Raw genomic sequence first — 24,787 nt, 5'->3', positions numbered from 1 at the left:
AGTGTTATTGGTAAAGAAGAAGGACGGTGGTGTGAGGTTATGTGTAGATTACAGGCAGTTAAATAAATTGACAATCAAGAATAAGTATCCATTGCCAAGAATAGATGATTTAATGGATCAGTTGAGGGGAGCTTCTATTTTTTCCAAGATTGATTTGAGGTATGGGTATCACCAGATTCGGGTAAAGGAGGAGGACATACCAAAGACTGCTTTCAGGACTCGATATGGCCATTATGAGTATGTTGTTATGCCTTTTGGAGTGACGAATGCTCCAGCTATTTTCATGGATTATATGAACAAGATTTTTAGACCCTTTCTGGATAAGTTTGTTGTGGTGTTCATTGATGACATTTTGGTTTATTCTGGATCTATGGAGGAACATAGAGAACATCTGAGGATAGTTTTGCAGGTATTGAAGGAGAAACAGTTATTTGCAAAGTTGTCAAAATGTGAGTTTTGGCTATCTGAAGTTAAGTTCTTGGGTCATGTGATTTCTGCACAAGGAATTGCAGTTGATCCTACTAAGGTGGAAGCGATTTTGAGGTGGGAGCGTCCAAAATCAGTTACTAAAGTTAAAGGTTTTATGGGATTGGCTGGCTATTATAGAAGATTCATAGAAAGATTTTCTAAAATTGTTATGCCTTTGACACAGCTGACCAGGAAGGATCATCCTTTTATATGGACGGAGGAGTGTGAAAGGAGTTTTCAAGAGTTAAAGGAAAAGCTGACTTCGTCTCCAGTTTTGATTCTGCCAGATCCAAATAAATCTTTTGACGCAAGATAGACAGGTTGTGGCCTATGCATCTAGGCAGTTAAAGACTCATGAACGGAATTATCCTACGCATGATCTAGAGTTAGTTGTGGTGGTTTTTGCTTTGAAGATTTGGAGGCATTATCTCTATGGAGCAAAGTTTTAGGTGTTCAGTGATCATAAGAGTCTGAAATACTTGTTTGATCAGAAAGAGTTAAATATGAGGCAAAGGAGGTGGATTGAGTTTTTGAAAGATTATGACTTTCAGTTAATGTACCATCCAGGTAAAGCGAATGTGGTGGCAGATGCTTTGAGTAGAAAATCTCTTCATATGTCTTACATGATGGTTAAAGAGATGGAGTTGGTAGAGAAATTTAGGGATATGAATCTTAATGTTGTGATTGCCCCAGATTTTATTAGTTGTGGTACGACTACCATTACTAGTGATTTCTTGGAGATGGTGAAAGAAAAACAAGTTCAGGATAAGGGATTGAATAAGGTTAGAGAATTGTTGGGTTCTGAGAAAGCTGAAGGATTTGAACAAGATATGGATGGAGTTTTGAGGTACAAGGGTAGAGTTTGTATTCCACAAGATAAAGAGTTGAAGAAATTGATACTTGAGGAAGGTCATAAGAGCAAGTTGAGTGTACATCGTATGACAAAAATGTATCAAGATTTGAAGAAAATGTTTTGGTGGAATGGTATGAAGAGGGAGATAGCCGAGTATGTTTCATCTTGCATTATGTGTCAGAAAGCTAAAGTAGAACATCAAAAACCAGGAGGTTTGTTACAAATGATGGAAGTGCCAGAATGGAAATGGGATAGTATAACCATGGATTTTTTTGTTGGATTACCAAGGTCTGCTAAGAATTGTGATTCTATTTGGGTGATTGTGGATAGATTAACTAAGTGTGCTCATTTTCTTCTAGTGAATATAAAATTGTCCTTAGAAAAGTTAACTCAGTTGTATGTTAAGGAGATAGTTAGATTACATGGCGTGCCCTCCAGTATCATTTCTGATAGGGATCCTCGTTTTACATCCCGATTTTGGCAGAGTTTGCACCAGGCGTTAGAGACTAAGTTGAGACTCAGTTCTGCTTATCACCCACAAACTGATGGGCAGTCTGAGAGGATTATCCAATCTTTGGAGGACTTGTTGAGGGCTTGTATTTTGGATCATCTAGGGAGTTAGGAAGAAATGTTACCTTTGGTCGAGTTCACTTATAATAACAGTTTTCATGCAAGTATAGGAATGGCACCATTTGAGGCTCTGTATGGGAGGAAGTGTCGAACACCTTTGTGTTGGTTTAAAGAGGGAGAATCACTGATGGTGGGGCCAGAGATCATCTTACAGACTACTGAAAAGGTTAAACAAATTCAGGAAAGAATGAGAGCTGCTCAGAGTCGGCAAAAGTCTTATGTAGACAAGAGAGGAAACCTTTGGAGTTTTCAGAGGAAGAACATGTGTTTTTGAAGGTAACTCCTACCACAGGTGTGGGAAGAGCTATCAAAGTTAAGAAGTTGAATCCTAAGTTTATTGGGCCGTATCAAATTCTCAAGAGGATTAGACCAGTGACATATTAGATTGCATTACCTCCATTCCTGTCTAATCTACATGATGTGTTCCATGTTTCACAACTGGGGAAGTATATTCACGATCCGAGTCATGTCTTGGAATCAGAGGCAGTGCAAATTAAAGAGAATCTAACTTTAGAGAAACAGCCAGTTTCAGTGGCAGATAAGAAAGTTAAACAGTTACGAGGTAAATCTATCAATTTGGTGAAGGTTATTTGGGATGAGGTTACTAATGAAGCCACTTGGGAGTTGGAAGATAGGATGAAGGATCAATACCCATATCTCTTTTTGAGTAAGTGAATTTTCGAGGACGAAAATTTTTGTTGTTAGGGAGAATTGTAATATCCATTTTTTTTATAATTGATTAATGGCATTTTTGTAATTTTTTATAAAGGTATAGGGTGTTTTGGTAATTTGGAACGGGCTATTCCAAATGCGGAACGGGTCGTTCCAAGCACCAAAAATGAACTAGGTTTAACTTTGAGAACAGGCCGAGAACGGGCCATTCCAAAAGGAGAACGGGCCTTTCTGGTTTTGGAACGGGCCGTTCTAGAAGGAGAACGGGCCGTTCCGGAAGGAAAATGGGCCGTTCTGGATGAGTCCCGGAACAGGCCGTTCTGGTTTTGGAACGGGCCGTTCCAGTTCTAAAACTCACGTGGATATTTCAGGCCCAGAACGGGCATTCCGCTTTCAGAACGGGTCGTTCCGGGTTAGGTAAGAAAAATTCTATAAATAGGGGGCTAGGGGTTGGAAAATGGAGAGTTGGAGAAGAGGAGATCTTAGAGAGAGAAAGAGGAGAGAGAGAGAAAGAAAGAGAGAGGAGGGGAAAGAAAAGAGGAGAGAGAGGAAGAGAAATTCAGAGAAGGAGGTTCTACCCTAGTTTCGGTTCCTGTTTAAGAAAGTGAGGAGGAGGTTCTGCCCTAGTTTCGATTCCTGTTTATCCAAGTAAGGGTAGTACTTATAAGACTTCATCTAGTATGTATGAGCATGATAGGGGTAGTATAACTTTTAATATACTATTTTGTTTATATGAAGATTGTCATTTGTTTAAGTTGATGGTTGTTTTAGGTGTTTAATTATTTATGTTATTATATTGAATGATTTGGCATGGTTATGGAAAAGTTTGTATGTAATTATGGAATATGCTATGTGTGTGTGGTTTGGAAAGCTAATAGAACTTAGAGGAGTAAGGTTATGGTATGGATTAGATCTCTTGGTGAGATCAGAATATAATCTTTGGAAAATATGAAATTTGGGAATCCCATGGTGAGGATTCCAATATGGAACTTTTTCAAAGGTTATATAATAAACCACTTCAGATGTTAGGTGGATTCTAAAGTACTCCTCTAAGTATTCTATTTGCTACCGGTATGGGGGCAAGGCCGAGTCATACCGATGGATGAAGTGGCCACGATCACCAGGGTTACGTGACGACGTAATCCAACTGTATATTTTCCATGAGAGGTTAGGTGTGTGACATGGGTTGATGACATGTTTCACCAAATCAACACTTGGTTTGGATGTGTTGAGGCCAACATTTGGTTTGGATGTGTTGGTTACATCATGGGATTATACAGTGGTGTGACTTTGTTTTGGATGTGGAATATGTATACATATGGTATGGATTGTATACATTGATTATGGATTCTTTATTATCATAAAATATGTATGCATTGGCATGGATGTGTATACATTAGATTCTGGATTGGTTTATATTTTGCATGGAAATAACTGTTTATAATGTTGTCATTTCTTTGGTATGGATACATACTGTTAATAAAATATCTATTTTAATGATATTTTATTATACTATGGTTGGTTTTATACGTGCTAACCCTTATATTTCCATGATGTGGACTGTGATGATCTCACTATATGGGGGAGCAGATCAGGTGTGATGCTTTGAGATAGCAAGGAGTCTTTTGATAGCTGCTTTGAGAAGTGGCTGGGCTTAGAGCTTGACCAGCACCTAGGGTGTCTATCTTATATTTTCATGATGTTAGCCTTTTGGGTTACTGTATAATCTTATTGAGGATAATGGCTCTGCTATAAAAATATGTTATATATTTTTTTGGAACAATTTATATGTTATTGTATGTTTACACTCTAGTGTAGCTGGCCTTTGCTCTCTTTTCTAAATTATATATTATTTTATTTTAGTTGTCATATTGGTTGTTTCTGGATGTGACAACCTAGGGTGGGTCGTTACATGTTTAGTGTCAAAGGGAAAGGTGTCGACCATATGCATTTTTTCCTCCAAGTAATTCTTCTCACTATCTCTACCTTCTTCTACATTCTTTTGTTCTTGTTGTTTCTAGCTTACTATCGTCTTCAGCTCACTCTTTCTTTATTTTGTTGACATCTCTCTCTCATCTCTACATTTCTTTTTAGGATTCTTGTTAGAGTTTGTGTGTTTGAAATTGATTGATCAACTATCTTTGTATTTTGAAATTCATTGATCATCTATCGTTATGTGAAGTTTTGGTACAGACAAGAGGTGGTAGCGTTGCATGAAAGTGTCAACGACTACAAAAGATATGCAACATGTGAATGCCCAAGTACCTATAGTCAATGATCACGAGGAGCCTTAATAGGTCATGGTAGATGGTGTTGTGAACCCTCAAGTAGTGAGGTCCTTTCCAAGAGGCCCTGAGGATTTGTCAGTCCTTAGGAATTTTCTAGACCATGTTGCAACCGCTTATGGAGTGGTGAGGTAATTAATATATTGGATTTTTTAAAATTTAATGTTTAATAAACTTTTATAATGACAAGATCATAAAACATCAGGATTGTGGTGAGCTTAAGATTGTCAATCATGGAAGAAAAGTAAAAAAATTTGTCATCAAGCAGCACCAAATACAAAAAATGATAGATAAGTCCAGCTTGGCATCATTTCTACTTTGCAACTACCAGATGGTGGATAAAGGTCTTATGTCTGCATTTGTTGAGCAATGACAACCAGAGACAAGCTCATTCCACTTGCCAACCGGAGAGATGACCATCACTCTCAATGATGTGTCATGCTTATTCCACCTACCAATTAGAGGTGCATTTTTCAGTAGTCGATCATGGACCATGACATTGCACGTGTATACTTAAAAGATTTGTTAGGAGTCTCACACAAGGATGCAATCCTTGAGATAAGGGCTATGAGAGGTGCTCATGTTCATATGAGTTGGTTGAAAGATGTCTATGATGTGAGGTGCCAAGAGAAGTGTTGGGAATTTGCTACAAGGGTTTTTCTTCTATTCTTGGTTGGTTGCATGATTTTTGCTAACAAGAGTGCAACATATGTGGATGTAGCATTCTTGGACCTATTTCTTGACCTTTTAGCTTGTAGTGATTATGCATGGGGTGTACCTGCCTTGACATTCTTGTATGAGCACTTGGGTGATGCTTGTGTCCATAACATTAAGCAAATATGTGGCTACATGACCCTTTTACAGGTGAAAACTTTTCATACTATTTTATGCTTAACAAAAACATTTTGTATTGCTTTAGACTTTATCTAATCTAATTTGGGTTATTAATTTTGAAATAGACATAGATATTTGAGCACTTTCCTTGGATTGGTTCCCGTCAGTTGTCCATGGAATACTTGGAGCAAAATCCTTATTCTTTTCGCTGGTCACATAACAAGAGTATAGGCCCAATGCTTCCGTATAGGAGGGAATTGGATGCAATCATCGTTAATGAAGTTTGTTGGATGCCTTATAGTCATCATAGAGATTATCAACCATTTGAAGATATAACATTGTATTCATGGTGGCTTAGGTGGGGTACCTACAAGCAAGCACACTTGGCTGAGCAGGTATTATGACAATATGGACATGTTAAACACATCCTAAGGTCACCTCAACATGTTACTAGTATGGTGATTTCTCTTGAGGAGATTGATGATAAATGGTTGCACTACGTAAATAATTATGTGGTGGATGTTGCCACTAGAGGCCATCAACTAAAGCATTCAACATATTATGGATATGGATATATGCAATGGTTCTCTCGAATTTCTCACCCATTGGTCATTCCACCACAGGAGAGAGAGACTTCTAAGGTGCCTCAAATGCAACTTACTACAATTTCTCACCATCCAAGTATTAGTGGCCCTCATTTTGTGGGGGTAAGATTATGTCATTCATTTAAATAGCTTTGTATATTTGCATTTCAAAATGCACTAGATAATTCTAACTTTATTGTTATGTGTACGAGACGCGCATGAGTTGTAGGAAGAGTTATGATATTTTGTAAATGATATTTGATAGAAGATTGGTAGTAGAAGGCACTCAAATTTGGGATATAACTAGACAAGCATTGATCATAGAATGTGTTGGGAGTAGGGAGAAATTCACACATCAAAAGGGGAGAAAGTGTTGAATTTACCTTATAGTGGTGATAGTTTGTTTTGGTCCCTTTTTTTATTTTTTTTAACATGTTTTGGTATTTTACTGTAAGAGACTTTTTTCCTTTATGAGATATCTAGTTTAGTTAATGCTAATAAAGAAACAACTCATATTATTCATATATTAGGAGAAGAATGGTTCATTGGAGGTTCATTGGCAAATCAATTGTTTGTCTAGCTGCTACTGTAATTAACATTTTTGTTAACTCCTTTTTCTAAATCCTAATTGGAGATAACTCAATGAATGGAATAACATGATTTCTATTTGGAATACTGATAAAATCTTATTGTTAAGTTTTGTTAATTGTAACTAGTTCTCCACTTAAAAAGCTCATTCTTTAGAGCATTGAATTGTTGCATTACATATATGCTTCTACTTTAGTTTGATTATCAAAAGGCCTTTAAGTATTACTCACTTATGACCTTTGCTCTTGTGACCAACATGAATATTACTCAAGTAATACTCTCTCTTGTAGTTAATCTATATTGGCCATTAAGGTTGTTTGATGTGAAGAATGTTTTTCTACATGACGATCCACCTCTCTTAATTGTGGTATACATTAGATATCTAGGTTGAAATAGGTAACTAAGCTTGCCAACATGTTGATACACTTGTTGAGAGGTGAATCATGGCACAAGTATTTTTCCAGATTACGTTCCAACAAGAGATATCATAGGTGGGTCAAAAGTTGATTTATCTAACTTACACTAGACCCAATATATCATATGTTATTGGTGTCGTGTGTCAAATTATGCACAATTATAGTAAGCAACACAATGTGTAGTGAATTGGCTTATCTTATGTTCTCATTGGGAAAAGGCATATTGTTCTCAAGACATGGACATAAACATTATTGGTTATTCAAATTTTTTTGGGAAGAAAATCTACATCAAGTTAATTGTCATTGGTTGGAGGCAATTCAGTAACTTGGAAAAGTAAGAAATAGAACGTAATGCAGAAGTTGAATATTGTGCTCTCATCATGTAACTACATATATGATACAACAAGATTAGAGATGTAACTACCAACTTGTATCATGAAACTCGCTCGATTAAGATCTGATATATGTATTTCTTAGGAGTTTCATAACCCTTTCAAATGTTATGATGCTTTGAACAGGGTTTAGGATACTAAGGTATATTTACTTTTTTTTGAGGGAATGATAATCTTTTATTAACATTTCTCTTTTGGGTTGAAAATTAAGTCAATAGAAAGCATAATCATATTTTAAGTTAATTTTGGCATTATAAAAACTATTTTTTAAGCTATTTTTTCTCTAAACTATTTGATTTAGTACTTGAATTCCATACTATAGACATCCATGTAGTGCTACAACAATGTAATTGAAATCGTAAAAAGCAATTCCCACTCTTGCATATTGATGCCACAGGATTTTGTGACAATATCTTGAGTATCTTGGTTTCCAATTTTCTTGTAATGCCTGTTTAATTTCATAAAAAATTCCACATGAACTTCTATCACAAAGCACATCTTTGACATGTTTGAAAGGAGCATTGACTTACCAGTGTTTCATCTCTAGCTTTGTAGTCTAAGATAGCCTCGTGACCTTCATAAATAGGATTTCACATGATTCATCATGAATTGCTGGTGTTGCATGATCATAAAAATATTCCATGACACAGACTACATGATACTTTTCACCATTAATGATATAGATTAAAGGACCAAAACAATTTTTTCATATTTAATAAATAGTAATCTTCAGTTATTTTTTGTTTTTCACAAACTTTCAGTGCTTTCCTTTAAGATAAAGAAGTAATGAAGTGATATTCTATCAAAAAGTTCACTTAATTGCCTTCTATAGAGTTGGCTAAGCCTTTAAGCTTTGATATGGTGTTGTTGTGAAGATCTTCACCTGACCAGTTTGGAAATACCAATAGGCTCATCACAAAACATGGGCCACAACCTATGGTAATGATGGCTCTAGGATCTCTTGCAATGTTCTAGACACTATCAATGTGGTAGCTTGATACAATTATCAAATTAAAAGTCTGGAGAAAGATCATAACACCATAGTCATAATTATTCTTGATATAAGGGATGAACTTAACATAAGTATTTATTGCTCCTGCCAACTAAAAGTGAAAAACAATGTAGACATGTGACTCTAAAAGCATGTACTTTTTATGATTTTTTGCATATCAATTTTCTCTTAAAATTTTAATAGAATGATACTTATTTGATAAGTGATTCTAAATGAGGCAACAGGACAAAGAGAAACAACAAAGAGGTTAGGTTTCTTTCATGACATAATAGTAAATGCTTACATAACATAAAAAATTGCAACACCAATAAAAATTGCTCTAAAAATCCGACCAGGTGCATCTATAATATACTCAATAAGAAAAACCAATGATCCTACTAATAGAGTCCCCAATCTTAGTCCTTTGCATAAAGTTACACTTACAATCAATGACAAAAGCAAAAGGGTCAAAACAAAAGAATTGATCCTTCAATACCTATTAATCTCAGAACATAACAATGCCACTTTAATAACCTTATTACCTACAATGAACTCCATGACCACAACAACAATCATGATAGCCCACACAACATTTTTTCCTATCCTATTGAACAATGGCTCCGTTAGATACAACAAAGAAACTAGTGTTAAAGCAATGCCAACTTTCAAAGCATGGACCACCCTTCTTGGATCCTCTTTGTCGACCTTCCATGTTGCCCTCCCTGTAAACCAGGAAATCTTTTTACCTTATCAGCAAAGCTATAAATGGTTTCAGCCATTGAAACCTTTAAAGCCTGAATCAACTTTAATTTATAAGCAAAATAATTTCAATGTTTTAGTTATGATATATCAATGAAGGTGGTGACCAAAAGCATATATATTATATATATATATATATAATAAAATTTGTTTTGTTTTTCACTATAGCAATGACATAGGGCTTCTTATAAGTGATAACTCACCCTGAATTTGTTGTTTCTCATTTTACCATGTGCTTTCTTGTTGAATGTTTGTGGTTATTTGTTAATTAGAATTGTCTAGTGCTAACATGCCACAATAGGTTTGGTAATATTTGTTGCAAATACACTTAAATATTTTTAGGAGAGTGGTCAAATTAGGGTAGAAAGAGTGTGATTCATTTTTGAGAGAAAACAATAGCAAAATACAAAGAGAAAAGAAGAGAGAAAGTTTCATTGTTCATGTTGCATATCCACTAGGCAACATTTGTTAAATTGCAACAGAAGATTCGTTTATCGTTGGATCAAACTGATTTTTGGACATCATGTTCATATGATGTGGAGTTTCATATTCAACGGTTGGATCGTTGAAAGGAAGTTCGGAGTGAGAAAAGGGCATATTGCGGTAACAACTTTGTTTTGGAGGTTTTCATCTTCTTATTTCTTAATTGTAAGTAATTGTGTCAGATTTTGTTTTGCCTGATTGTAAGCATTGTTTGGTGCGTTTTTTGGAGACTCTCCTATTAAACTATTTTCTTATTTAGTGAACTATAATTGTAATAGTTCAAACTATACTATAATTTAAATTAATTTAACTAAGCTACATTGTAAAAAAATATTTTTTTATTTCAAATTAACTTTTTTTCTCAAACTTATACTAATAAACTAAATTGTGTCCAATACAATTTAATTTGAAAAAACAAAAATCTTCTAAGTGGTAAGTCAACCAAAATTGTTTACCAAAAAACACTTACAAAAAATTAAGACAAAATAGTTCAAGCTCCCATAAGAACTACGGAACCACTAGTCGATATTTCATGTACTTGAATTACACTTTTTTTTATCGTATTAAACTAATTTCGTATTCGTAATCAAACTTTTTCTTGAATTAGCTTGAAATAATTTTGAATAGTCCTATATGGTAAAAGAATTTGTTTTAACTTAATCAATCTTCTCGAGTTTGAGTTATATATAAATATGTAATTATGTTTAATATTTAGAGGTGACTCATTTTTTTCCTTTACATTTAAATAAAAATAGTAAAGACGATAGTAAAAACAAATTATACATAAACAAAGTAAATTAAAACACAAAACATAATTTAATATTAGTGTAAGAATTTTATCAAGTGTTAAATAATTTGATTTATAGTTAGTGTATTTTAAAAGAAAGTTTAACATTACTTATATAATCAAATCAATTAAAAATCATTGTAAATATAATTTATCAAATAAATATTAAAGGATAATATTTTAATTATTCATATTATGTATAATTAGATAATAACATTTAAAAAACTTTAAAATATATAATTTTATTTATAATAAAAATCATTACTTGTATATATTATATACACCAATTATGTAAAAGTTATTATAAGGTTATATATATATATATATATATATATATATTTTTATTTATATATATAAAATTATAGTACACTAAATTATATTTTATAACAGTTTAGTTTTTCAAACTAAACTTAAAATATAATTTAGTTTAATTTTTATAAAATTGATTTTAACATTTTTAGTAGTGAGATCATCATAAATAAAATAATAATTAAATAATACATAGTATGTAAGAGTAAAAGCACAAAGTTAATAATGTTCCAAATCCTTAATAATGTCTACATAATATATATTCTTTTAGTAAATAGATCTAAACTCTTGCATACAACTAACATACGAAGTTTGTCAAAAACGAGATTCAACTTTGCAATATTTTGACCATATCATACCTGTACAAAATAACAATTACTTACAAACCCAATAATAATAAGTCGGTGACTTCACTTGGATAACTTATAATTAGATTAAATATTTAATTTAAATTAATATGCATCATATCATACCTGTACAAAATAACAATTATTTACAAACCCAATAATAATAAGTCGGTGACTTCACTTGGATAATGGAGGACATCCTCTAAGAGAAAAGAATGTCATACTTTATTGTAAGGATAAAGTGACGATGACCACTTTATATCTTGAGGCAATTACATAACCCATATTTGGTAAGGTTATCCACTTATCAACATATGCATGTGTATCAACATACAAAGATTGTCTCAATACATCCACTCGACTAATGCTACCAAAGAGTTCGATGTAATCATCCTTCCACTATTGAAGTTCTTTAATAAAATCTTGATGAACTAGAGACCATGATTCCTTACCCATACCAAGTTGTGTTACAACTACATTTTAACCATAATTTCCATCTGCTTCACATCAATAATGTCTTCAATAAATGGATGAAGCTCAACCAAAAAATAGTCCATAAATGATAAAACTCTCCTACGTTTAGAATCATGGGATGATTTATGAGATGAAGGGTGAGTTGATATGCTATCATTGATAGAAAGTAGTGCATCAACATGCTCTCAATAAGAAGGATCACGCTTAGTTAATCTATCTTTTTTTGACCCTGAACCCTTTCGCGCACCCTTTGTTTTTACCTTTTCAGGAGGTGGACACAACGAAGTTGTATCAAGAAATGCTAGCTCACACAATTTTTCAAGTATAATTACTTTTCCAACATTATCAAGTTCAATAAATCACTTTAGCAAAACATCTATATAAGTTTGCAACAATAACACATTACCTTCATGGTTTTTCCCTTGGTCACCAAAATTTAACCTCCTCCAATGAATATGAATTGTATGTAAAGGAATTGGCTGACACATTGTACTGTATCTATCTATCAAGCTCATATGCATAAGGTAAACCATGTGTAGTTCAAATTGTGCAACCACATATAGAACTATCAATACCAATGGTTTTAACCCAATCATATTGGTAAGCTATATGACTTAATGCGTTCCTCGATACAAATTCACGCAACTCAATGTAAAATGAATTATTATGTCTGTGCTCCACTTCATTTATACTTTTCTTGAATGATGCTTTAATATCTCTGTGTTGTAGTGTAATCATGTTATTCATAGCATCCCAACAATTACACATATCTCTTCTGTTATCTTAAAGAAACCTCTTCAACCTCCAATGTCCAGCCTCAACCATATTAAGTAACACATAATAACTAAGATAATAATTATAATTATTATTATATAAATAATTAGCATGATAATAATAATAATAATATTGACATAATATTTTTGACATAATTATTATAATAACAAAAAAATAGGATAATAATTATGATATATTTTCATGATAAATTATTTAAATAGAGTAATATTTATAATAATAAAGTAATAATAATAACAAAAGGAATTATTAGCGTAATAATAATTGTATTTAAATTATTAATTATCATACTAATAATTATAATATATTTTTATGATAAGTTATAGAAATATAAATTTAAGCTTAGCAATTGGTTGTTGTGTTATCCAAATGCATCACCTTATTTGTCCATATGGTGACAAAATTTTCCTTATGCAGAATTAACCATGAATCTCTCACATAATCATTGAAAATAGGAAAATTTGAGCAAACCTTCTCAAATAATGTCAAACGTTGCACATATTGATCCTCATTAGAAGAATTCATAACATCATTCCATGCATCCATTACTAAGTCTCATTTCTCCTTCAGATAAACTATCATCTTGCATTTAGCCTTCACATTCTTGTTGATGTGAAAATGACATAACAAATTAGTAGAGCAAGGAAATATCATTTGTAAGGCCTTCATCATACCAAGGTCTCTATCTATTACAATCACTTGGGGTGTGTCATTGTCATTAATAATCAATCCTTTTAACTTTTGTAGTGTCCAAGTGAAGTTATCAACTCGCTCCGACATCACATAAGCAAATGCCACAAAGAATGTTAACTTCGTTGAAGTGACACCAACAATCTCAAGTAATGGAAACCCATATCTGTTGGTTTTATAAGTACTATCTATGAGCAAAATAGTGTGAAAAGTACCAAAAAGTTTAATGGAGTCTGGATGTGACCAAAATATATCTTTGATAACATTATAATTGTCCGCCTTTCTATATCAATACACATACTTATCTCGTTCTAATAATTTTAACAGATGTTTCATTTTTGTTCTAGAACCTTTCAAAGAGGATCGATATGCTTGTCGATAATTGTAAACATGTCTAATAATACTGATATTATGCATATTATGATCTTTTAATGTAAGTAGTATGTTTCTTAACTTTACCATGTTCTTTGTCATTTCACCAACTAAAGACTTCTCTTTAACACTCAATTGACCAACATATGAATGACCCACTAATGTTTCCACTAAATCATGGTTGTGATAACCACACATTATCTTAAGGGTACATCCTCCAACCTTTTCTGAAGTTGTTCCCTTTAGTTTGAAAGGGCATTCACATTTTTTTGGGTACTAGTCACCCTATTAGATAATGCATTTTTGTTTGATCTTCTAAATTTTCTACTTCTTTTACAACTCAAAATTACAAATGTCTTCCTTTTATCACGTCCTGTATTTGTATCTGACCTAAAAATAATAAGGACAAATCCACTTTCTTTCACAACATGTTGTGCCCAATCCAACATAGCATTTCGAGATGAAAAAAGCTAAACATATAAATAGAAACAATTATTATTATTATTATTATTATTATTATTATTATTATATATTAATAACTTAACAAAATTAATTAATTGTTCAATTACCTTTTTAGTGATAAATACACCACAATAATCAATAGTCTTATTTTTTGTGCCATTGGTTGATATAGTCTTCACTTCAAACATTTTTCTAACATGTATTTCATGTGCACATATAAATAAAAATAAAGTTACAAAATAAATAAACCTATAACGAGAGATAAAAATATAATAATAGTATTGAAAAGAAAAATATAGTATTTTAGAAAATAATATATAAGTATGTTTGTGGATATGATCAAAAAAGGACAATAATAAGTTATAGAAAATGAAATAATTTTTTTTACTATTTCGGAAAGTACTTTCTGAAATAGTAAAGTTTTTGTTTTGGAAATTACTTTCCAGAATAATAAATTTTTGGTTAAAATATTAATTTGGTCCCTTATAATATTTGTTTGTTTCAATTTAGTCTCACTTTAATTTTTGGTTTCAATTTGGTCCCTAATAATTTAAATTATTGCAATATCGGACTTCCATCCAAATTATTTAAACGGAGTTAACGATTGGCCACGTGGGTGCCACGTAGATGCATAGGTGGATGCCAAATTTCTTGAATACACCTAGAACAAGAATGACCCGTTTTGAAACCAGAATGGCTCGTTCTGAAACCAGAACGACCTGTTCTGGTTGCACATGTTGTGTGTTAATTTTGCATCTGGAACGGGCTGTTCCAGATGCAAATTTAACACACCACGAGAACAAGTTGTTATTGTTGGGGTACATCGTCAATGACTTCAAGGGGAAGCACCATGTCGTTTCATCCTTGACTGTATAATGTCAATTTGGTAGTAAGTAGTTCACTCCAATTTGACTAACAATGAAATAAAACCTGCTACTATTGTCCTTAGTGATACACTGCATTGTCCTTAATGATACACTATATAGCCCAAATGTTTAGCAATTGAAGTTATCAATCCCCATTGACAATATTACCAAATCTAGTGTTTGAAATGCTTTGTACCTTGGGTCTTTTTCCTTACACGATTCACAACCGTGAACTATAATCATCGACTATTTGTGTTTGGCATTCTAGAACCAGAACGGCCCGTTCTGGTTCCAGGTTTATTCAAGAAATTTGGTATCCACCTATGCATCTACGTGGCCAACAATTAACTTCGTTTAAATAATTTGGACGGAAGTCCGACATTGCAATGTTTTAAATTATTAGGGACCAAATTAAAACAAAAAATTAAAGTGGGACTAAATTGAAACAAACAAATATTATAAGGGACCAAATTAGTAGCATCCACGTGACCAACAGTTAACTCCGTTTAAATATGCATCTCCATTTATATATATATGAGAGATGTTATAATAACACTGGTGTAACTTTTACTAAGTATTACACCGCTCAATAACTTTATATTAAATGTGAATTTTGTAAATCCAACCATTAGATTGAAAGTTCATATCACTTTATACGTGTATATCAAATTTTGTTAAAATTGAACAATAATTTGAAGGTAATAAAAGTGTTCATATTTTAGTGTATTTTAAAATGAATATATTACGTCAATTTTGTTTTATAAAAATGAAGTATCAAATCATCTTGGATTAATATAAAATTTTGTATATATGATTTAAGAAATATGAACTTTCAATCTAACGGTTAGATTTACAAAATTCACAATTAATATAAAATTATTGAGCGATGTAATACTTAGTAAAAGTTACACCGGTATAATTATAACATATATATATATATATATATATATATATATATATGATCAGCCAATGTCTAACGCGTAGTAACTAATGGGCCAAATGTTAAGGGCCATTGAGATCCGGAATCAAAAGTCCAATTGATAAAAGGCTCATGTTATATACACTTTTTTTTTTATAAGTACACCCCTCCTTTATTTTTTTTTAAAAAATTATAAAATATTGTAATTTTTTTTTTAATTTTTTAATTTTACATTTTTAACTTTCAATTTGGTATTTTTTCCTTTTTTTCACATATTTTTTTTTCTCTTTTAATTTTCACATGCTACCAAAATAGGTATGGGAAAAGAAAGGTAAGGAGATATATATAAAAATTAAAAAAAGGAAGAAAGATGTGTGAAAAAAAAGTATTAAATTAAATATTGCAAATGTAAAGTTAAAAATTAAATACAAAAAAATAAAAAAAATTAAAAATATTTTAAAAATTTAATTATTTTTTAAAAAGAAGGTGTAATTATAGAAAAAAAAATGATATATATATCATAAACCTTGATAAAAAATACGAAGATAACGCATAAAGGGTAATAAAGGAAATTAACCGTTAAATTAACAGTAAAAACTCTTCAAAGTTCAAACTCATCTTCCAATCTAGAGTATCCATAACCCTCTAACCCTAAAACTCATCGGCTGCCACTCCACCGCCTCCCATCCCTCTCAGAAGAAGACAGGTCTACAGGAGAACCGCCGGAAAATACAGGGCCGTGCCCGCTGGAGAAGAAGACAGGTCTGCGGAGATCCGCCGGAAGAAAAAGAAGTAAGAGAAAACCAACCGCCCAACCCGCGATCGCGCCGCTTCGCTTGTGGTGGCACTGAGCCGCTCCGCCGCTATCGCGGCCGCTATTGATAAAGCGTGGGTGTTGGTTTGTGGATTGTATACTTATCCTATTGATTGCGTTAGTGAAGTGGCAATAGCTATCATATCAATTAACATCTAGAGGTAAGAATTGGGTATCTCTTTTGTCTTTGGGGCAAAGCTCGACATGTGAAACCCTCTAACTGATAGATTCTACTGCGCCTTTGTCTTTGTTCCAATCTGTTGCGTATTTTGTTTTAGGGAGATACGAAATGCTTCAGCACCAAATAGTGCAGTCCCCAGCTAGGTTAGGACTTGCTAACCCTAATTCCCCTTCAATTCCAAACCCTACCCCTCCAAAGCTTCCTTCAACGCAGACCCATCAGCCTCAAGATCGCAACTCTTCAGCCCTCTTGTCTCTCCTCCCACCCCTCCCCAGAGCCCAAGCACTTCTTCTCCAAATGGCTTCTTTAGCTTCCAAACTCTTTGAAGTTTCCCCCAACCGGTCCCTTTGGGTCACTGCCTTCCGCGGAACCCTCCCAACTTTCCTCTCTTCCCATTCGTCTACCCCGCCAGACACTTCTCCAGCCACCGCAAAAGAAATCATTTCCCTCTTTACGATTCTCCAAACCCAAATCATTGAAGCTGTTGCTGAGCTCCAAGAGATTCTTGACCTCCAAGATGCCAAGCAGAAGATTGACCGTGAAATTCGCTCCCAGGACTCCACACTTCTTGCATTTGCCAACAAACTCAAAGATGCTGAGTGCTGCCTTGACATCCTTGTCGATGATTACTCTGACTATCGCCGCTCCAAGCGGTTGAAATCTGGGGATGATGATTCAATGACTTCATCAACTGTCTCCTCTCAGCTGAAGCTGTCGGATATACTATCTTATGCCCACCGGATAAGTTACACCACCTTTGCTCCGCCGGATTTCGGAGCCGGTCAAGCTCCTCTCCGTGGCGCACTGCCACCTGCACCACAAGAAGAGCAAATGAGAGCTTCACAGTTGTATAATTTTGCAGACCTTGATGTTGGGTTGCCTAAAGAAGTCGAAACCAAGGAGAAAATTGTTGAAGCTATTGTTGAGCCTCCACCACCGATGGATGCTAATGCAGTTGCGAATTTGTCTGCATTTCAAGGGATGTTACCTCCTATGCCACCAGGTTGGAAGCCGGGAATGCCTGTGCAATTACCGGATTCGGCAATTAAGCCCCCGCCTGGGTGGAAACCAGGGGATCCCGTGTCGTTGCCTCCCATGGACACGATTCAAATACCGAGATTTGCTGAGCAGCAAATGCAACATCACATTCCTCAGCCTAAGCAACCAGAAGTTATTCAAGTGCAGCCTGTTAATTTGGACCTTGGAGGAAGTGATACTAGTGATTATAGTAGTGATGATGCCAGCTCTGATGATGAAGATTGACAGGTTTGTGAAACTGATCAATCGCAAATTGATTACTGTATAGCTGAGGGGGATTTTTTTATAGTTATTTTTATGTCAGTGCTATGTTATATATGTGTCCTGTGAATTTGTTTCCTAAGCATTAAGTTTTAATATCATGTTTTCAGCATTGATAAGTTGAGTTGATTGGAGTAATAACATAACTTTTCATCACCTTGTTGCCTTTTTTGGTATCGTGTAATGGGACATAATCCTCTGCCTCTCGGGGCTCTTAGTGTTCTGTTGTAGGCTCTAAAAAGTTCAAAGCATATCTGTGCTTTATAAGCATGAAAATTTCTACCGAGGCACCTTCTGTATAAACATATATTTTTTTTTTGTTAAGTCATGAAAGTGCAATTTAAAAAGAAAACTTCACTTTTTAAATACTCACCCTTCTTGCACGGCTAATGTTCTTCATCTTGCTTTATTTCAAACATCTTTTCACTGCAAAATTTCCTTCTTTTTTTATTTTTATTATTTTTATTTTTTTTGCTTTTTAAAGTTTTTGCCTTTCTGTTTGGGACACAAAATGTCAATTGAATGGTGGGAAAAGCCAGCGTATCATTTGTTGTAAATCTCTTTTTGCAGGAAGAAACTACTAAGAAAAAGTATGGAGTGATGTTGCCAACTCACGCAGCGGTGTGTGGCGGAGGAGGTGATTGGAGAGGACGTGGGTTTGCACTCTTCCATTGCTATGGGTTATATCATGAACATAAGAAAGTTCTCTCTTTTGATGAAGTTGATGACAGAATTTATGGGCGCATATTATGAAAGAGAACTGTGATCCGAGAAGACATATTATGTTTTTCTAATGTGTTCTCAAACAAACCAAGAGTTTAATTTGTATATCAGTTAATATAATAAATGACTCTGATTCAAAACTTGTCCAACTTTGAACGAACTCTCACCCTAAGGTAAATAGTGTGATTCATGTTTAAATGGCTCTGCCCTGTCAAATGATGCATAATTCTTTAGGTATGATTCCCCGCGTGACAATGTTGTGTACTTCTGTTGCTGCATGCAACATGCCCGAACGGGACTAGACTACATGTGTTAAAAGGATATAAATGTACTTTTATTTAGTTATATTTCTTTATTCTTGTTTATCTTTTCAAACACATAAAGAAAAAGAAAATTCATAATTGTTTTCTCTTTAGTTCTGTCTTCTCTTTGTTTTCATTTTCCTTATTTTCCTTTTCTCATTTTCCTCTCTATCAAACAAAGGCTTTTATCAAACAAAGGCTTAAACAGCTACAATTGTAATTATACTATTAATATTATTAATGTATTCTAACTTGGATATAGCAAACTTTTAGGCAAGTAGATCTCCCTTTTACGTGCCACTTCTTAAGGCTTAAGGTGGTATAATTAGTAATTTTTTTTAAAAAGATAAACAATAAAATTTGTAATTTAATGTTTTAATTTTTCACAGCATTCTAAAATTCTGTGTTCAATTTTTATTGCTGGTTCATAACAGTATACCACCAAGACCTCTACTCAACAGTTTGACAAATGCGAACTATCACGCTCAAATTCGTTTATGCGCGCAAGGCGCGAGTCCACTAATAAGCTTTTCCAACACGTGCTCCGTAATCGATATTTACATTTTACATCAAATTACGGAGTAGAAACTTCACTTAGTATTACCATGAGATCCACTATTAACATGTACTATTCATTATTATTATATTATTGTGTGATGCCTTATAATGCAGCATATGCATTACTGTATTTACATTTTACATCAAATTAAGGAGTAGAAACTTCGTTTAGTATTACCATGAGATCCAATACTAACATATGCACTATTCATTATTATTATATTATTGTGAGCCTATAAAAGTTAGCATATGAATTACTGTACCATGTATCAAATTCAACTGAATTTCAAAGTAAAACAAAGTGTGTCAAATTTCTCTTCTATCTATTTTCATACCACTGATAACATGAAGTTACAGATAAAATAGAAAGTATGCAATCAGTTCATTTTCATTTTTCCAACTACATAATTATCAAAAAAAATACCTACATTTAATGAGCAATTTAGTACTTTTTTGTTCACAAGGTTCTAAAGCTTGATATTAACATTGGCATATGGGGTGTGGACCCGACAAATTTGTCCAAATTTTTTTTCTCGTGCAAGGATTTCATTCCTATGACAGAAGAAGCAGCATTAGCGAGTATTCTCTTTTTCCTGCTGTTGATTTTTCACTCTGGTAAGTGCTTAAATTTCAAGTGCCTGAATGCTTGACATCTAATATAGAATATTAACTAAAGCATATATTAACATACAATTCACTTATAAATATGTCTAGATCAAACTCTTCAATCTGACATTAATTACAACTTGCATCAAATCTAGAAAGAACTACCATAAAGCATTGGAATGGGAATCAAAGCAGTCTATCTAGGCTAAACTAAGCTACTGTTTAAAAATTAGAACATTACATATAGCTCCTATTCATGGAAGTACAATAGTTTCAAATATAAGAATTCATTAGATATACATCATATTGGGATGGGGGTTTTGAGCAGACATCATCTTTCACTTGCAGCATGGTCAAATCAATATCTTTTTAAATTGCTTCAATTGTTCACTCTTAACTTGATTTCCAGATATGTTAGTCACATAGAAAACATTCATGGCTTGGGAATCCCTGGTTGTAACTTCAGCTTGGTTGACTGATAAACCATTTTCTCTAAAGATGCGAGTTACATCAGACAAAAGATCAACCCTGTCTTCCCCACATAGTTCTAGCTTTATGCTCTACAATATCAAATGCAAAATGTTAGTATGACTAATAAATATTGGGCAACAACTTGTGAATTGGCATCCAAATAATGTGTTGTAGTAGTACCTCAGAAGTTCGTCTCCAAATAGTAGCCTCCAATCAATGAATCACTCTTTGCCTTTCTGCTTTAGAACTGATAGGACTTCCATCCACATGCCTACATATTTATATTAGTATTGTTTAATAGTATAGATAGTACCTCAAGTGAGGAATTTTAATAGCAATTAGCAATCACAAACAAGCTGATAGAAAGGGTTTGTACACAAATATGCTTTTGATTTTCTACTTTAGTAACCTGATATACCTCTGGTTCTGCAGCAATGACAACAGTTCCATGGACCATGGTACATAACATATTGCCTGCATGTGAGTTTGCACACGGTATCAAAAAGTAACTTTGGTTTGTCTGGACACCTCAAGTTCACCACAGTGTATCCCTTATGTATGCAATCATCAACTGTTACAACTTACAAGGAGTTTGTTCTTGTCACTTGTTGACCCAGAATTTCCATCTTGTATGTCATAATCACAGTCATTTTCTTCAACTAATGCAGCCTCCTTTCCTGCTCAGTGAACCAACAGAAACAGCAGTGTTGGCACTCTTTTTATCAATGTCTCCTTTGAGCATATACAATAGAAACTGCTTAATCTTGGCAAGGCGATCCAGATTGTTGATGGAAAATCATGTTGCTTCATTCATGATGTGAAAAACAGAAGCCATTCTTGAATTGTGGGTCTGGACTTCTGCTACTACCACATTGCATTTGAGGTCTGTAAGAACAGCAAACACTTATGAGACTGCAACAAGAAAGAAGAATTATCACTGAGTTGAGTAATTCAGATGGATCGATAAAGAATAATGACATGCAAGAGTAAAATTCTTGATTCATGTTTGAAAATGAAAGACAAACTAGTCCTTGTTTTTCAGGTTTTTCAATTTAGTGGTTAATTTAATTTGTTGAAAAGAAATATCATAAACAGTATCATGTCATTATTTCCTTTGTTGGAGTAAAATGCTGATTAAACAATCACTGGTTTTTGCCTTGCATAAAGATTTTCCCATTTTGATCCGGGACATGAAAAACTGGTCAGTGAGCAAAAGCCACGGAAAACAAGATTATAAGAATTGGAAACACAATTCACCAAAGCCATGGCATATAGAAAATTGAGAGATGTATGGTAGATTGAGAAATTCCACATACTTAGTCAATTTCTATGATAACTGTTTAGATTTTAATGCATGCAAGCAATATGGTTAAAGGTGTCAAGGATGGAGAAATATGATAAATTTCTGATAGAATCTACGACATAAAAAAGAGTACCAGCTTCTGTTCCAGGTAGCAATTCTTCTCTGTTTGCATTTTCTTGAAATTTGTTTGACCTCTTGTGCCAACTATAAATACATTAAAAGTTGCTTGCTAACAAAAGTAACATAACTCATTTAAAGTTTTCCATCAAACATTTTGAACCACTTGAGCTATGTTGTATTGATTCTCAAATGGAGGATTAGTACTTTCTTATCTAAACCACTCAACGCTTCCATTTCACCTTTTTCTGTGTTGTTCACATCAGGAGAATCATTGATATTGTTTGCCAAAGAGAGATCTTGACTTTCACAGTTAAGAGTTAGTTCTTTTAGTTTCATAAATATGTTGTCATTCTCGTCCTCTTTTACTTACTCAACTTCATTTGTATCTAATGACCAGATGTGTTTGTCTAGAGAAAAATCAGTTTTTGTCAAATATGATATAGTACTTGGAGTAGAATGCTCTGTCTCTAATTCAAGCATTTTAGAAGTTTCACCTTCCTTCAGAGTTTCATGTCATGCAAGGGATCAAGATACAGTTTTCCACCTCTATGTATTCTGTGGGACATAAACACCAGAGGCAATTGTTCTAGATGATAGGAAACAAGCTTACTTGTTTGCACATGGTCTAGCTAGAACTAGAAATGGTTATGAGTGTAGTAGTTGTCTGCAATTACTAGTTTAAATCTGTCTTCAGACAATGGCTGGATTGAAGTCGGACACACATTTGCCCCTTAAATATTAACAAAAGGTACGAGCATAAAGGTCTTTTCATGAATCATGACCACAATTGTCTTGAATATAACCATATCAATTATAGTCTGCATGTAAGAGATATACCTGAGTTGGATATTGTGTTCTCTTTGAGCCATCAATAGTCCATTCATATGGGTCTATGTACATTCTCCCCTTTTCTAGCTACCTAAAAAATTCCATGAAGTTTCCTGTCAATATGATTAAACAGAAACAGAGGCAACCCCTAGATTAATATTCCTCACGTAAGAGAATTGTTGAGCTAGTAAACTTGTTCAAAACAAATAAAAGTTCCCATGAGCTAAAGATTACAATCCCCATCTTCATTGGCAGTACTGCTTATCATACATAAAATAAAATGATAAGCAATACAACTAGTGAAGATCAGGATCGTAATCTCTAGCTCATGGGAACTTTTATTTGTTTTGAATAGGCTTACTTACTGGCTCAACAATTCTCTTATGTGAAGCATATTAATCTAGGGTTGTCTTTGTTTTTGTTTAATTATACTGACAATAAACTTCATTTTTGAGGTAGTTAGAAACGGGAGAATTTATATAGACCCTTATGAATGGACTACTATGGTTCTAAGAGAACACAATATCTAGCTTAGGTATATCACTCACTCGTAGACTATAATTGATATGGTTCTATTCAAGACAATTGCAGTCATGATTCATGAAAAGGCCTTTATGCTCATTCCTTTTATTAATATTTAAGGTGCAAATTTGTATCTGACTTCAGTGCCAACCACTATCTAAAGATAAATTTAAACCAGTAATTGTAGACAACTATTATACTTAACCATTTTTGGCTTGAACTTGACCATGCGTAAACAAGCCAACTTGTTTCCTTACTATCATCTGGAGCAATTGCCTTTGGCGTTTCTGTCCCATAGAACTGAGGTGAACAACTGTATCTTGATCCCTTGCATCACATAAAACTTTGAAGGAAGATTAAACTTCTAAAATGTTTGAATTAGAGACACAGAATTCTACTCACTCGAGTACAATATCAAATTTGACAAAAAATGATTTTTCTCTAAACGAACACATGTGGCTATTAGATACTAATGAGGTTGAGGGAGAAGTAAAAGAGGAGGAGAAGTAAAAACGAACGACAATAACAACATATTATGAAACTAAAAGAATTAACTGTTAAAGTCAAGATCTCTCTTTGGCAAACAATATCAATGATACTCCTGATGTGAATAACACAAAATGGTGAAATGGAGGCGTTGAGTGATTTAGATAAGAAAGTACTAATCCTTGATTTGAGAATCAATACAACATAGCTCGGGTGATTCAGGATGTTTGATGGAAAACATTAAATGAGATATGTTAATTTTGTTTGCAAGCAACTAACTTTTAATGCATTTATGGTTGGTACAAGAGGTCAAACAATTGACAAATTTCAAGAAAATACAAACAAAGAATTGCTACCTGGAACAAAAGTTGGTACTCTTTTTTATGTTGTAGATTGTATCAAAAATTTATCGTATTCCTCAACTGTTTCTCTATCCTTAATATCTTTGAGCATATTGCTTGCATGCATTAAAATGTAAACAGTTATTGTAGATATTGCTTAAGAACATGATTGAAATTTTCGGTTTGGCCATCTGTTTCATGGTGGTATGATGTGCTCATTTTGAGTTTAGTGCTACATAATTTGAATAATTCACCCCAAA

The 24,787-nt window shown here is 33.6% G+C and overlaps 1 protein-coding gene and 1 long non-coding RNA gene across 3 annotated transcripts; one reads left to right on the top strand and one right to left on the bottom strand.

Moving 5' to 3' along the window:
• Nucleotides 1-16,582: 16,582 nt before the first annotated feature.
• LOC109792343 (hydroxyproline-rich glycoprotein family protein) lies at nucleotides 16,583-19,337 on the top strand. Its single transcript, XM_020351749.3, has 3 exons — nucleotides 16,583-16,948; nucleotides 17,066-18,234; nucleotides 18,838-19,337. The coding sequence occupies exon 2, from the start codon at nucleotides 17,077-17,079 to the stop codon at nucleotides 18,229-18,231; it is 1,155 nt and encodes a 384-aa protein (XP_020207338.1). The 5' UTR covers nucleotides 16,583-16,948; nucleotides 17,066-17,076; the 3' UTR covers nucleotides 18,232-18,234; nucleotides 18,838-19,337.
• A 1,243-nt stretch (nucleotides 19,338-20,580) lies between these two features.
• Nucleotides 20,581-24,399, bottom strand: LOC109792344 (uncharacterized). 2 transcript variants are annotated; one of them, XR_002239106.3, is made up of 4 exons: nucleotides 22,364-24,399; nucleotides 21,346-21,839; nucleotides 21,108-21,198; nucleotides 20,581-21,016 (listed from the first exon to the last, which is right to left on the bottom strand). It is a non-coding gene; the product is annotated as an uncharacterized LOC109792344 (long non-coding RNA). The 2 variants fall into 2 exon arrangements; XR_002239108.3 differs by having other exon boundaries at nucleotides 21,346-21,812.
• Nucleotides 24,400-24,787: the final 388 nt, after the last annotated feature.

Source organism: Cajanus cajan, chromosome 5 (assembly GCF_000230855.2).
Source record: "Cajanus cajan strain Asha chromosome 5, NIPB_CcT2T_4, whole genome shotgun sequence".
In the NCBI taxonomy this organism is placed as follows: Eukaryota; Viridiplantae; Streptophyta; class Magnoliopsida; order Fabales; family Fabaceae; genus Cajanus; species Cajanus cajan.
The sequence above is the reverse complement of the archived record's forward strand: the minus strand, read 5'-3'. Positions and strand labels throughout refer to the sequence as shown.

Bases quoted from the DNA above. Each gene is read 5' to 3' on its own strand.
- LOC109792343 (XM_020351749.3), top strand. From the start codon at position 17,077: ATGCTTCAGCACCAAATAGTGCAGTCCCCAGCTAGGTTAGGACTTGCT.